Source organism: Electrophorus electricus, chromosome 1 (genome assembly GCF_041902795.1).
Source record: "Electrophorus electricus isolate QZ-2024a chromosome 1, ASM4190279v1, whole genome shotgun sequence".
Classification (NCBI taxonomy): domain Eukaryota; kingdom Metazoa; phylum Chordata; class Actinopteri; order Gymnotiformes; family Gymnotidae; genus Electrophorus; species Electrophorus electricus.
The window spans coordinates 8,133,721-8,149,959 of record NC_137497.1 but is presented as its reverse complement, the minus strand read 5'-3'; the positions used below and the strand labels follow the sequence as shown (position 1 = coordinate 8,149,959).

The window sequence follows — 16,239 nt, the reverse complement described above, 5'->3', positions numbered from 1 at the left end:
TCAAACACTGGATTCTCTTTCATCTGGTGGCCACACTGGTCAAACACTGGATTCTGTTTAATCTGATGGCCCACACCATTCAAACACTGGATTCTGTTTAATCTGGTGGCCACACTGGTCAAACACTGGATTCTGTTTAATCTGGTGGCCACACTGTTCAAATACTGGAATATGTTTAATCTGGTGGCCACATTGGTCAAACACAGGAATCTGTTTAATCTGGTGGCCACACTGTTCAGCACTGGATTCTGTTTATTCTGGTGGCCCACATTGTTCAAAGACTGGATTCTGTTTAATCTGGTGGCCCACACCATTCAAACACTGGATTCTGTTTAATCTGATGGCCACACTGGTCAAACACTGGATTGTGTTTAATCTGGTGGCCCACACTAGTCAAACACTAGATTTTGTTTAATCTGGTGGCCCACACCATTCAAATATTGGATTCTGTTTAATATGGTCACCACACTGGTCAAACACTGGATACTGTTTAATCTGGTGGCCACACTGACCAGGCATCTGTAGGCATGGCCTTGACTCTGCCACTGGCTATAGTAACCAACCAATCAGTTAGTCTAAATTGATGCAAGGGCTGTTTTTTGTTACAGTAAATCACCAATCAGATTGAAGAGTTAATTTCGAAAAAAAAGAAGCCCCAAAACAGCAGAACAACTAACATTTTAAAATACAATCTTATAATAAATGTGAGACATTGTTCCTTTATTTTACTTTATTTATCTTCATTATCCATAATCATAATTATCTACATTCACAACATTTCATTCTGCCATAGATGAAACATGTTCCTGTGACGTAGGCGGCACAGAGGAAGCGAGAGGCGAAGTCGAACAGATATGTTCTTTATTTTCCATTGAATTCTAATGAAGCAATAAATGGGTTTAGTTAAATCTCCTGAGTCGGAGTAGTGTTGCACCAACAGACACTTGTGACCCTGTCCGCTAATGCACAGCTCTGTCCCTCCGAACCTGTAGGAATATAAATAGTGTTAGGTTGTGATGAGGAGCAGGTGACTCCTGTTAGAACACAGGTGATTGCCATCGGGGCAGGTAAGTGGTATGGTTCTGGTCTGGAGTGGACATGTCCCTCCTGATAGAACAGAACACACAGAACACTACAGAGTACATGTGAACCCACACAACCCTACAGAGTACATGTGAACCCACACAACCCTACAGAGTACATGTGAACCCACACAACCCTACAGAGTACATGTGAACCCACACAACGCTATAGAGTACATGTGAACCCACACAACCCTACAGAGTACATGTGAACCCAAACAACACTACAGAGTACATGTGAACCCACAGAACCCATGTGGTTATTTATCCCAGTAAACATACTGGCATTTTGTTTATAGATTATATTTCTAAATTTCATGTCTTACACATGAAACTGAAATACCTGGAATTTAAAATACCTTACAGAACACAACTGAAAACAGAAACATCTTTTGTTTCTTTGTTTGTTGTGTGGTGATTGGTCTGAAATATTTATTGATCTTATGCATTGATAACCTGGCATAACCCGGCACAATAATATCCATGCAATGTAATTTAGACTTTGTTGTTTCACAGAATAGAATCATCAAGATGTTAGCAAAGTGGTCACTGTGGAGATCATTGACAGATTGCTGCTGTTCTAAAGGCCCAGAAGTGTTGGAAGAATTATGAGTGAATATTATTTAATTAAATATTTTCCTTATAATATATTTATCCAGTTAAACTTTGTGTCATTGGCTAAATATATCAGTCAATTATCCAGATAAATGTTGTGTCATTAGCTAAAGATATTGGTCGAATATCCAGTTAAACTCTGTGTAATTGGCTAAAGATATCGGTTGTACGGTTGCGTGAGTTCAGACGTCATTTCTTGCAGGAAGCAGTGCTGAGTGTTACCCACACAGTAAAACTCTGTGTTAGACCAAGAGACTCTGTGTTACTGATAAAATGTAAGTCAGGCATCTTCTGTTCATATTGGTGTTTTGTGATGAAAAAAAAAAGTTAGTTGATGTTTACAGTTACTAACAAGCAGGCATGCTACTCCATGTGCTCTCTGTATAGGTTTAGTTTCACTTTCATGTTTTAGCATATTTCTCCTCTGGTAATACTGTTTCATATCAGCTGGGAGATTTACTTCCTTTGTGTATTAGGACAAAGCTACCACCACCTATAGTGTACCGTAAATGTAGTGAACAACTGATGTACACTGATTAAGGACAAAGATACCACACCTATAGTGTACCGTAAATGTAGTGAACAACTGATGTACACTGATTAAGGACAAAGATACCACCATCTATAGTGTACTGTAAATGTAGTGAACAGCTGATGTACACTAATTAAGGACAAAGATATATAATATTAATTCATTAATACTAGTGGTGCCAATCAATTAAAAAATTAATCAAGTTAATCAATAAAAATAGATTAATCATTATTAATCATGAAGTTTAACATTTTAATACAGTATTACAATGCTAGTATTTACTTGTATTTTGGGGGATAAAACAAATACATGTGTAGTGTTGGAATAAATGAATGCATGATACACTGGTTTAAGGATTCCATTTGTTCTTTAACATCTCAGATTAATTGAATAGCAAGGAAGCTGCCATTCAGCACAACGGCTGTTGTCTCCTCAGTCATCGTATTATCTGTTGTCACTCCTGTCAGTAATTCAGACTGGTAAAAATCCATGCGGGATATATGGGAAGACACTGGGGTCAAACTGGGAAATATGATTCATTTGCGTAAAAAAAAAAAAAAAAAGTTAATGTTTTTAAATTGATCATGAGTGTTAAGGTTGACAGCCCTAATAAATACATTTGAAAGCATTAAGATTCCAGTTTCCCACTGTGTGAAAACAGTACAGTAGAAGCTCTCAGAAAACGCCTCCATCTTCCTCTGTGGCACTTTGAGGACCTTTGGAATGTCTGATTGGGCATCATGGAGATTTATGATTTAAAATGATTGAAATATTGTGACATAAAACAAATGATGGTGCACAGCTTTATGGGTATAAAGTTAATTCTAAATTCATTAAGAATAACTTTTTTGTGTGTATAACTGTTTTTGTGTATTCAGTGGAATATTTTAATGAAGCCATAACAGTCTGTTCAGTATTCTGTCATCATCACTGTTTCAGTTCTCCACCCACCCTGTTAATATCAGTGTTTACGTATGGTTCATGTTTCACATCATGTGTTTTATTTTTAATATGTTGATGTGAGTTTTGTCAGGATTTGATTCAGTGTGATTCACTCTGTGTATGAACTGTTGACAGGGAGCAGAGAGCAGCATCTCTGGTGTCCAGCTGTGTGTGTGTGAAGAGGAACAACTCCATGATGGAGCCTCATAACTCCAGCAGTGGAGGAGGAACCGCCAACCCACAGTGAGGAGTGTTCCATCAGCACTTAATCTGAGGAAACAGGAAGAGGGAATATTCAGGATAAATGAGATGTAGTGAAGGATGTAATTACTCAACACTTTCCTCATCTTCAGGGTAAAGAGAGCAGAGTCTCCAGCACCCAGCTGTGCGTCTCTGAAGAGTGAATCACCTTCAGCACCCAGCTGTTTGTCTATGAAGAGTGACTGGTCCATGGAGTCTCCTCCTGTATTCAGCAGTGGACCTGTGACCTCAGTCCTATGGTGAGTGACACATTACACACTCAGATTCTTTCATAAGTGGGGTGGATGTGTTCCTCCCAGTGTGTGAGGGAGTGATGTTCCCCCCAATATTACAACACTAATACCCCAGTAAACAATGTCACCATTCTACAGGTCAAACTAATAAGAGGGGTTCACCACAGGTGTGTTTTAGTTTTAGGAGAAAAGGAGTGTGGTATGTTTGTGTTGATGACAGACAGGTGTGTGTGTGTTGCTGAAGGATGTGTGTGTGTGTGTGTATGTGTGTGTGTGTGTGTATGTGTGTGTTTGTGAGCAGTATGTTTGTGTTGTGAAGGACATGTGTGATGTGTGTGTGTGTGTGTGTGGTATGTTTGTGTAGTTGCTGAAGGGCAAGTGTGTGTGTGTGTGTGGTATGTTTGTGTAGTTGCTGAAGGGCAGGTGTGTGTGTGTGTGTGTGTGTGTGTGTGTTATATTTGTGTAGTTGCTGAAGGGCAGGTGTGTGTGTGTGTGTGTGTGTGTGTGTGTGTGTGTGTGTGTGTGTGTGTGTGTGTTGCTGAAGTACAGGTTGATGTGTATGGTATTTTTATGTTCCTGAAGGATGTGTGTGTGTGTGTGTGTGTGTGTGTGTGTGTGTGTGTGTGTGTGTGTGTGTGTGTGTGTGTGTGTGTTTGTGTGGTATGTTTGTGTAGTTGTTGAAGGACTGGTGTGCTGTGTGTGGTATGTTTGTGTAGTTGCTGAAGGACAGGTGTGTTTGCGTGTGTGTGTGTGTTGCTTAGTTACAGGTTTGATATGTATGGTATCTTTATGTTCCTGAAGGATGTTTGTGTGTGTGTGTGTGTGTGTTCCAGAAGCATAGATGTGTGTGTGTGTGTGTGTGTGTGTGTGTGTGTGTGTGTGTGTGTGTGTGTGTGTGTGTGTGTGTGTGTGTGTGTGTGTGTGAGTGTGTATGTGTGAGAGTGGTATGTTTGTGTTGGTGAGGGGAAAGGTGTGTTTGTGTTTGTGTGTGTGGTATGTTTGTGTAGTTGCTGAAGGATGTGTGTGCGTGTGTGTGTTGCATGTTTGTGTAGTTGCTAAAGGAAAGGTTTGATCTGTATGTTTGTGTCTTTGTGTGTATGTGTGTGTGTGGTATTTTTGTATTGCTGACAGACAGGTGTGATGTCTGTGTGTGTGTGCGTGTGTGTGTGTGTGTGTGTGTGTGTGGTATGTTTGTGTAGTTGCTGAAGGCCAGGTGTGTTTATGTGTGTGTGTGTGTGTGTGTGTGTGTGTGGTATGTTTGTGTAGTTGCTAAAGGACAGGTTTGATCTGTATGTTTGTGTCTTTGTGTGTATGTGTGTGTGTGTGTGTGTGTCTGGTATGTTTGTATTGCTGACGGACAGGTGTGTGTGTGTGTGTGTGTGTGTGTGTGTGTGTGTGGATGCTGAAGGACAGGTGTTTCTAATCAAGTGTACAGTGAGTGCAGGTACCAGGTGAAGTTGATTGGATAAGGTTGTTGTGGGTTTAATTGGTTGTTCTCTAATGTGATTTATTTTCACTATTCAATATCATCAGGAGGGGGAGTGAGAGAGCAGCAACTCCAGCACCCAGCTGTGTGTCTCTGAAGAGTGACTGGTCCATGGATTCTCCTCCTGTATTCAGCAGTAGACCTGTGACCTCTGTCCTAAGGTGAGTGACACATTATACACTCAGATTCTTTCATAAGTGGGGTGAATGTGTTCCTCCCAGTGTGTGAGGGAGTGAAGTTCCCCCAATATTACAACACTAATACCCCAGTAAACAATGTCACCATTCTACAGGTCAAACTAATAAGAGGGGTTCACCACAGGTGTGTTTTAGTTTTTAGGAGAAAAGGAGAAAGAGATTCAGCATCATCTACCCACACACACATTCTCCAACTCTCTCTTACTTGTAACTGATGGCTTGCAATGCCAGCAAGCTGCCACCAGAGGGAGACCATGAGCTGGGAGTTAATCAGTGCTCATTAGTCTGATCTCCCACAGGTGCCCCACCCCTATATAACTACTTCACTAAGGACTCTATGAAGCCTTGGTGTGTGGGTATTTTTTCAAGTGGAAAGTTCCCAACAGGAGTCTCCTGTTCTCTTTCTTCATTCATGTCTGTGTTGTCTTGTTTCTTCTGGTGAGGGTCCCTCTCCATCAGTTGTTTATTAGGAGGAGAAATGTCCTGTAGCAGGAGGTGTCCCTGTGTGTTTGTCTGTCAGTCTTACAGTTGTTTGTCTTTTGTTCTGTGTTCATTTCCTGCTGTGTTTCTGGAGAGAAACAGAGTATCCTGAGTCTACCACACACATAGTGGTTAGAGCTGCATCATCACACTAGTGCAGACGCTGGTTTGATTCTCAGACCAGACAAGTCACTTTGTTTTTCGTCAGAAGTGGCTGAGGGTTTTCTGGCCTGAAACCATCCCTTTGCTGCTGAACTCTTTTGTTTGTTCGTACTATTAAACAGTACAAACACCAGTTATGTCTCCACCAAGCACTCCCTTCACTCTCACCACTCCCCTTCACTCCTCATCACTCCCTTCACTCCTTCACTCCCCATCACTCCTTCACTCCTTCTTCCCAGTAGTGTAGGGGGTAGAACAGTGTGGTCTTGCTCACCCACTCCTTCAGTTCAAACCCTCTCAGTTGTTGGTTTCCTGTTCAGTTGTTTTACCTCTTTTGTCCCCTTCCCTGTTCCACCTCATATGTGTTTGGGTCCATCTAGGAGGTCCTGCTTACCTGAACAGGTGGGACAGTCCAGTTCTGTGATACTGACACTATAGTAAAGCAATAGTGGTGGTTCTGGTGTCATTAGTTTTAGAAACTGTTACATGCAGGTGGATGAGACGTCAGGATACAATTGCTGAGGACATTTATTAGGCCACAGGAATCACTGTCATAACAGGAAGAACCACACAGGACACAGACAGACTGGGGTAATAAAGAACCACACAGGACACAGACCAAATGGGGTAATAAAGAACCGCACAGGACACAGACAGACTGGGGTAATAAAGAACCACACAGGACACAGACAGACTGGGGTAATAAAGAACCGCACAGGACGCAAACAGACTGGGGTAATAAAGAACCACACAGGACACAGACAGACTGGGGTAATAAAGAACCACACAGGACACAGACAGACTGGGGTAATAAAGAACCACACAGGACACAGACAGACTGGGGTAATAGAGACATTGCAGAAAGGGTAAGTTTAGCTAGTATCCCATATCAGTTAACTCCAGCCAGGCGTGTAACTTTATTGTGGAGTCTGTGGTACTGGAGACCCCCAGCCATACCACACAATGTCAGAGGGAAGAAACATTCCTTCACCTTTCTAACCACAAAGATGGTACAGCCTCACTGACACAATCTGCAGGAATCATTTCCCATCTCCTACAGCTCAAAACCATCACAAAAGTCAAAAGAAATTTTTAGTGAACGGGTTTCTAAAGATCAAATCAAATATCTGTGTCATATGTGGGCAATCTTTAGCTTTAAAAGAAAAACAAATGTAACTGCCAAACTGAAAGATTATTGGACACAGTAGGGAACAAATCACAAGTGATGAAAGATGAGTTAAATTGGCTTAGAGAAGTTAAAGCTTTAATTGTTAGTAAGGAAAGTTGTTAGTGGTTCATGGTCTGAGCAGTGTGCAGTGGTGTGACTGACAGCCCTCACCTCCTGACTCTCTCTTGGTCTGATCTGATGTCTGATTGATGTGTGACTGATTCCCAGTACAGCGACACAGAGATTCTGCACCAGGGCAACATGGAAATAAACGAAACGTGTTTAATACTGTAAAAAGGTTTCATGATGTGTATCATACAAACACATAACATTTAAAGTATTCATAAATGATCTGTAGCTGATCTCAGACCTGTGTTGGTTTTGTAGCACCATAGCAGGGTCAGTAAGATGAGGAACAGGACTAAACTCAGTCCCACAGCCAAACCAACCAGGACCAAGAGAGGAGGAATCACCAGCTGAACTCATGGGAACTGAACAAAGCATATGAATCACAAAATGATTTGTTACATGTTTGATCAGCTGTGAGGTGTGATGTGATAGTGAGGTGAAGTAAACAGTGTAGAGTTAGAGGATCTCCCTCAGTCAGAGGATGGACAAACTCTCCAGAATCACACCACCATCTAGACCAGAGAAAACACTTTACTCATCTGTTACAGAGAGAAGGATTCCAGCATGAACACTGAGTATTACATAACAGGTTTGGGACACAGAATATAAATACAATACACCCAATCTATGGAGAGTAGAATAATGTCTCACACACACACACACACACACACACACACACACACACACACACACACACACACACACACACAGAGAACTGTTAGAGTAACAGCTTTCTTTATGAACCCTCACCCTGGTTCTTGGTCAGTATCTGATAGTTCTGATAGTGTCCACCATGGACGTAGCCTGTCAGGACGCTTCACCCTGATTATCCCGCCTGCTGCCCCACAGCTGCTCTGTTACACCACTCTCTCTCTCTCTCTCTCTCTCTCTCTCTCTCTCTCTCTCTCTCTGTTCTGGTGCCCTCTGTTCTGTGTGGATGGGGTGCATATAATTGTTTATGTTCCAGTGTTCATTTTCTTGTGTTCATTTCCCAGTAACTGGTGAAGCACCATTCACATAAACATTATTCTACATCACCAGAGTGAGGGCCAGGGGAAGCTTCTCTGGTTATTCTGCTGTACTGTCAGTACAGTGTTTGGGTTGAAGCCGTGTATCACATCATCATCAGCATCATGTACACAACCATGAATTTAACTTGGATTCATGTTTATAAACTGTAGATTATCCATTAAAGTCTTTGTTTTGTTTGTCCACAGTGACCAGAAGAAGCCTGTAAACATTTCTAAAGAAAAGCTGGAGTCAGTGTTCAAGGTGTGTAAGTGTGTAAGTGTGTGTGTGTGTGTGTGTGTGTGTGTGTGTGTGTGTAAGTGTGTGTGTGTGTGTGTGTGTGTGTGTGTGTGTGTGTGTGTGTGTGTGTGTGTGTGTGAGGGGGAAGGGTCTTTATCATTAGAGTGTGTTTAGATCACAGATCATGATGAGACTCTGTGGTTTACTGGTTCATACTTTACTTTAATGGCTTTTTGTAATTTAACTGATAATGAACGAAACTCAAACTTCACAAACTATTCTAACTTTATAAAATTAACTAACATTTAAACTTTAAGATACAGCTCAGTTAATGTGATGCTTATGTTCTTTTATAAACCATAATGTCCACATGACCACCCAATCCCACTCAGTTCAGTCCTCTCTCATGTTTAATGAATTATTATGTGTTAAAATCATCTGTATATAACACTAGTTTTACTGATACTGTTTATTCAGGAGCTGGAGGACAAAATCATCTCTCTGGTGAAGAATGAGCTGAAGAGATTTAAGAATCTACTGAGCTCAGATTACCCAGCATGCACTGAGAGACAGGTGGAGGATGAGGAGGATCAGAGCAGTGTCAGAGAGGGGGCGCTGAAGATCACACTGCACTTCCTGAGGAAGATGAACCAGACAGACCTCGCTAACACACTACTGACCAGTAAGAGCTCTGGGTCATGACATTATTACATTTAACAGGTGCTTTTATTGAAAAAAAAATTGTGAGTACAATTCAAGCAGTTGAGGATTAAGGCAGTGGCAACAGTGGCAACTTTGTAGTGGTGGGGTTTGAACTGACAACCTTCTGATTGTTGGTACAGCACATTAACTGCTGGACTGTGTCATGTGTCTGCAGAATGCTGTTTTGAGGATACATTGTTATTCTTTAGGGCTGAAAATTTAGTTTGACCAATGAGATTTGACCACAAATCACTGGCAGATGTTGATAGTTTTTTTCTATGTCCACATACACCCCCCCCCCCCCACCCGAGTGTCAGAGTATCAGAGTATATGTTCATGAATGAATCATGTGAGAGTTTGGATACAATCACCATCAAGTTTACTCACAAGTGGAATAGTTCAAGTGGTCAGACACAAGTGATCAGACCTCAAACCAGCCCATCTAACCATAAACTCAACCCAAACCCTATTCCTAACTCTCACCCTGGCCCTAATCCTGACTCAAATCCTATCCGAAATCCAGTTAAAATCCAGCTGTCAACTGCATGTCTATAACATCTTGTTGAGTATGTATTATTCCTGTTATATGTTCTCAAGTTCACACCTGCAGATATGGGCTTTGATACTCCAAATAAAGTGAAAAGCTACTGAATTCATCAGATTATGAACAGATTTTATTTAAAGAGTTAATTAAAACACTACTGAATTCATTAATCCACTGAATGTCTTCAGATGCTTCACTTCTGTTACATCACTGATATGTTACTGAGGGTCTTTTGAGTGTTTATTTAATGCTAAAAGCATCACTTAAAAGAAAGTGTCACTTTATTCTTTGGAACTGAGATTGGAACACAGGTCCTACCTCACAGATCACATTAGAACACAGGTCCTACCTCACAGATCACATTAGAACACAGGTCCTACCTCACAGATCACATTAGAACACAGGTCCTACCTCACAGATCACATTAGAACACAGGTCCTACCTCACAGATCACATTAGAACACAGGTCCTATCTCACAGATCACATTAGAACACAGGTCCTATCTCACAGATCACATTAGAACACGGGTCCTATCTCACAGATCACATTAGAACACGGGTTCTATCTCACAGATCACAGGTTGCCCCCCCCCCCCCCCTTGTCCAGTCTGGGTTGTAGATCTCCTCAGTCAGGTGATGGTTACCAGTGTGTGTGGTGGAACTGGTGCTGGTTTCTAACTACTGACCATTCAGTGTTATTGATAACCAGTAAGAGTCCAATCAGACTCTCTTACGAGGCCTACTGACACAGACAAGAAGCAACTCTCCCAGCAAAGAGGAAACAGTCAAGTACATCAAGGAGAAGATCAGTGACAGTCCCTCTACAGAGAAATCCATCAATCTGTTCCACTGTCTGAATGAACTGAATGATCATTCTCTAGTGCAGGAAGTCCAAACATACCTGAGCAGAGGAGTTGACCGTTGTCTCTATGGATCCTGGCTCTCCCCTGCTCAGTGGTTAGCTCTGGTGTTTGTGTTGCTGAACTCAGAAGAGGAGCTGGATGAGTTTGACCTGAGGAAATATGACCCATCAGAGGAATGTCTACTGAGACTGCTGCCAGTGGTCAAAGCATCCAGAAAAGCCATGTGAGTATTTTCATTTAGAGATGAACAGTGGGTGTAGCAGGCAGTGGATGTACTTGACTCAGAAGGTCTTCTGTGAAAAATGAAAAGGAGAGAGAGAGAGAACATTAGAGAGAGAGCAGGATAGAGAGATCCTACATTAAAGCACATGTAGGTGATTGGAGGCTCCATCACCAGGTGCTTAAGTTAAACCATAAAGTTGTGGATCATTGGAATATAGTAACACTGTCCAGTGATTCAATACAGTCCAGTGATTCATTAGTCTAAATGTATTAATGATGGTTAAATTATATTTGATGTCATGGGTAGTTGTGTGCCTGTGTATTGAGAATGGTCCTACATTTAAAACAGTGGTCAACAGTGTTTGTTTATAGTTCACACTCTTAGTAAAACAGCCAGAGAAAATATGCTGCAGTGTAACATACAGAAGTGTTCAAGTACGAACTATCAGTGTGTACACGCGCACACACACACACACCACACCACACAGTGTAACATACAAAAGGGTTCAAATATGAACTATCAGTTCAGCTTTCTGATCAACATTACAGTTCAATCACTACTGACCAATACAGAGAAAAGTGCACAAGGATGAGCATAACCAATGTATACACATATGCACACACACATACACACACACACACACACACACACACACACACACACACACACACACACATATATATATATATATATATATATATATATATATATATATATATATATATATATATATATATATATATATATATATTTCACACTGATGGCAGTTTTCAAACTTTATCACAGGTTTTCTTTAGAGCCGATGATGGTGATTGGGCACATTATAAAGGTGTAGGTGTTAATATGACTTCATCTGAAACACTATATAAAGGTGTAGGTGTTAATATGACTTCATCTGAAACATTTTCATTGTTTAAATATTTTACCAAGGCAATTTATCATAATCTAGTTGTAAATAAGTTTAAGTCAAAATAAACTAACATCATTAACAGCAACTGATTCTAGTACTACACCTTCAGTGCTGTGTGATTGAGGTACTTGACTTTTAATTAGAAGGTTGCTGGTTCAAGCCCCACCGCTGCCGAGTTGCCACTGTTGTGCCCCTGAGCAAGACCCTTAACCCTCAATTGCTCAAGTTGTACTCAGTCATAATTCTAAGATGCTTTGGATAAAAGCGTCAGCTAAATGCCATAAATGTAAAATGATGAGTGTAGCATGCAGTGACGTTCACAGCTCTGTGCGATCAGTGTAACATGCAGTAACGTTCACAGCTCTGTGTGATCAGTGTAACATGCAGTGAGTCTCCCAGAAGCTAATGCTGTTACTACTGTCACTCACCTAAAATTGTAGCAGACTACTACTGTTGCTCACATACAGTGGGACCAATATCTCAGACCACTAGTGAAAATGATTGTTTTGCATTTCTCTCAAGTTTAATACAATGCTTTTCTTTACAAATCATATAATCAGCATAATTTCAGTGAACAATTTAAAGTTTTTTCTTGAATTTCAGAAAGTATTAGTATTTGGCTCTACTCAAATGCATGTAAGCACAGTTGTGAAACTGACCGTATCAGTTCTTTTGTACAAAAAGTCAGATGTGCTTGAGTCCTCACACAAGCAGTGTAGGAGAAGTGAGTCAAAATCCTGATCCAACTGAAACATGTGAACCGTACTCTCCTTTCCCCAGTATTTTACTGCACACATACAGTCCATGAAGGACAAACTCCAGGGACACATTTCATGTCAACAGCAGACATGAGATAGTTGCCTCACACACTTAACTGACTGATGGGTTCTGCCTCACACACACTTAACTGACTGATGGGTTCTGCCTCACACACACTTAACTGACTGATGGGTTCTGCCTCACACACACTTAACTGACTGATGGGGTCTGCCTCACAAACCTGAATTACTGATGGGGTCTGCCTCACACACACACATGACTGATTGATGGGGTCTGCCTCACACACACACATGACTGACTGATGGGGTCTGCCTCACACACACCTGAATGACTGATGGGGTCTGCCTCACACACACCTGACTGACAGATGGGGTCCCTGACTCAGCTATTGAGCCTCCAGGATTCTCGGTGCACCACACAGACAGAACTCAGGACCTCACTGGGAAAAGCAAAGGCAGAGGAGAATGTTTCATGATCAATGACTGAGTGTGAGCACAGGAGTGTAAACACTAGTAAAAGATTCTGCTCTCTGCATTCTGTCCATTCCTCCATAATCACTACTGCAGTGTTCATCCCACCATCATTAGTACTGCAGTGTTCATACACTAATATTCACTACTGCAATGTTCATTCCTCCATAATCATAATACAGTGTTCATTACTCCATAGTCACTACTGCAGTGTTTATTTCTCCATGAAAAACACTACAGTCATTATTCCACCATAATCAATACTGTGGTGTTTATTCCTCCATAATCACTACTGCAGTGTTTATTCCTCCATAATCACTACTCTGCATGGATTCCAACAATATTTTCTGTTTGAATATTAGTGTAGTTGTATTTGTGAAACATTAAATGAGATCTATGTTGTTCTGTTTCCTGTTATGGTGTTAGGGGTGGGATATTTTGATATTTGGACTCTGATTATGGTAACTGCCATTCACTGACTTATGAACCAACCATCCATTATTTGGTCACCTGTCTTAGGTTGCTAATGAATGTTATTTGTCATGTCTTTGTCCAGTTTGTCTTTGATGAAGACACAGTAGTGTTGAAATGTTGCTGTGTTTGTAAAATTAAAAGGCTGAAAATGTATCAGTGTGTTCCAGATCTTTCAAACTCTTTTTTACATTTTTATTAGCAGTTCAGATCTTTTAATTCATCATCCTCTGACTGAACTACATTATTTAATGTATTTACTCTTTTACAGACTGTCTGGCTGTGGTCTCAATGAAGAGTCTTGCAAATCTCTCACATCAGTTCTACAAACAGAAAACTCACTGAGAGAGCTGGAGATGAATAATAATGACCTGCAGAATTCAGGAGTGGAGCAGCTCTGTGCTGGACTGAAGAGTTCACACTGTAAACTGGAGATTCTCAGGTGAGTTTCTGTGACTATTTTTGAATGTAAATAAAGAGGCATTTTAAAAAGGTCAGTGTCAACTCCCTTATAGTACAGTATTAAACAAACATTGCCAGGCAAGGCAATGCAAGGAAATGTACACTTTTATAAAGTTTTCTTCTCTCAATATTTCTAAATATAGTTTTCTGTTGAAACCTCACTGCATTTCATTAAATGACCACACTGTGGAGACAAAGAGTTACATTTGTGATGCATGAGCAGATTTTCAAGTCTAGAAGAGAAATATAACATTGTAAAGAGAAGACACCAATGAGTCCTTGTCCACGTGTGCAGGTGTATTTATTACAATGCTGCTTCAACTAGGCGCTTTGGCATTTTGTCCACAAGCTGCATGTTTGGTCACCTGAGAGCAGAAATTTAGCAAAATGTCTTACAGGATGAATATATTCAGAAACTCCAACAGCTGTGTTGTAAAATGAAGTGGTTTAATGTAAGATTTTCACTGAGCGATTTTATGTAGTTTATGTATGGAAACACTGTAAACATCAGTCATTCTAATCTCTCTGCAAATAAAAGCCCTTAAGATCTTAATTAAAACATTTAAAGCTGAACCATTGAGGTTCTGGACACATTACAGGACACTTTTACAATCACACGATTCCCTTGCGTTTATGGGTGGGAGACCCTGTTCTCATTATGATTTACACCATGTGTTCAACACATGTTGAGATGAGCTGAACTGACAGCTGTGCTGAAGGAAAGAACGCAACAAGTTAATATTCATTCAATAGACCTGAAAGGTTTATTGGTTATTCCTTAAGATAAACCTGTGATCTCTCTCCACAGGTGTTTTTATGAAGCATGTAGCCGGCTAATATTATTAACCTTAAGCTTGCCAAGTTACAGTATATTGTTGGTTACTACACCTAGATACCTCACACTAATGTCATATTAGCTTGACTTAGGAGTGAGTGTTGGCTGCTAATTTTTTCATGAAGCCAGAGACATCAAACAAAAATAGAACAGTGATGGTAGAAGACATCGAGTCAGCAGAGAGAGAAACTGAGCAGACAGTTGACAGTAAACTCAGGACATCTGAACACAGTAGTGAGTAACAATGTTCAGCACTGGACGAGTGAACCTGTGGACTTAATTACAAGAGAGAAAGAAAGACAAACAAGACACAGTAATCAGTAATCAGGAGATTAGGAGGAGAGAAGGAGTGAAGTGTGTGTGTGTGTGTGTGTGTGTGTGTGTGTGTGTGTGTGTGTGTGTGTGTGTGTGTGTGTGTGTGTGTGTGTGTGTGTGTGTGTGTGTGGCATGCTGGGTGCCTGATGTACTGTAACAAAGCTAATGAGGCTAATGTTAGCTTCCTTAAATCTAAGGACCTGGCTAGAATATAAAATTCTCCTGCTTGTTCGTTTACAGTTAGTATAGAGAGACAGAAAACAACCAGGATGCTATTGCCATGGCAACCTTCTTTAGTAAGAAGACAGCAGGAGAGAGAAAAGACAGAAGAACTTGATGGTGAAAGTGTCCAGGAGGAGGACATGGAAGAGAGTGAACACAGCAGACAGAGACAGAGGAGCCAGCTGTGTCCACTCTCACTGTAGCCCCACAGGTCTGCTGTAGTGTCAGCTGTGTCCACTCTCACTGTAGCCCCACAGGTCTGCTGTAGTGTCAGCTGTGTCCACTCTCACTGTAGCCCCACAGGTCTGCTGTAGTGTCAGCTGTGTCCACTCTCACTGTAGCCCCACAGGTCTGCTGTAGTGCCAGCTGTGTCCACTCTCACTGTAGCCCCACAGCTCTGCTGTAGTGTCAGCTGTGTCCACTCTCACTGTAGCCCCACAGCTCTACTGTAGTGTCAGCTGTGTCCACTCTCTTGTAGCCCCACAGGTCTGCTGTAGTGTCAGCTGTGTCCACTCTCACTGTAGCCCCACAGCTCTGCTGTAGTGTCAGCTGTGTCCACTCTCACTGTAGCCCCACAGATCTGCTGACTTGTTTAGTTGTTTTTTTGTGTTAATGTAAATGGTTGATTTTAGTGAATATATTAGTTGTGTGAAGTAGCGATATTGTGTGTGTGTGTGTGTGTGTGTGTGTGTGTGTGTGTGTGTGTGTGTGTGTGTGTGTGTGTATGTGGTGCATAGCATGTGTGGTGTTTTGTAATTACATCAGAACTTTAGATCAGATATTTCTGCACCCATAATTCATCATTTGATACTACATAATTCAGATACACTGAGAATTATAACCACACATAGAAATATAACCACACATAGAATTATAATCACATGTAGCAATATAACTACATGTAGAA

General features: G+C 41.1%; 1 protein-coding gene and 1 long non-coding RNA gene across 2 annotated transcripts in view; one reads left to right on the top strand and one right to left on the bottom strand.

Annotated features, from left to right (window-relative positions):
• Window positions 1–16,239, bottom strand: part of LOC145657010 (uncharacterized) — a 245,147-nt gene that overhangs the window by 54,657 nt on the left and 174,251 nt on the right. The gene's annotated exons all lie outside the window — the stretch shown is intronic.
• Window positions 1,441–9,237, top strand: LOC145651220 (uncharacterized). The gene is made up of 6 exons (XM_081696743.1): window positions 1,441–1,972; window positions 3,307–3,414; window positions 3,525–3,671; window positions 5,199–5,312; window positions 8,505–8,559; window positions 9,013–9,237. Coding segments are annotated over exons 1-6 (651 nt in total). The 5' UTR covers window positions 1,441–1,970.

What these genes read in the sequence shown, in the direction of transcription:
- LOC145651220 (XM_081696743.1), top strand. An exon ending in GGAGGAACCGCCAACCCACA is followed by an intron (nt 3,415 to 3,524) that starts GTGAGGAGTGTT and finishes CCTCATCTTCAG; the next exon opens with GGTAAAGAGAGCAGAGTCTC. An exon ending in AGCTGGAGTCAGTGTTCAAG is followed by an intron (nt 8,560 to 9,012) that starts GTGTGTAAGTGT and finishes CTGTTTATTCAG; the next exon opens with GAGCTGGAGGACAAAATCAT.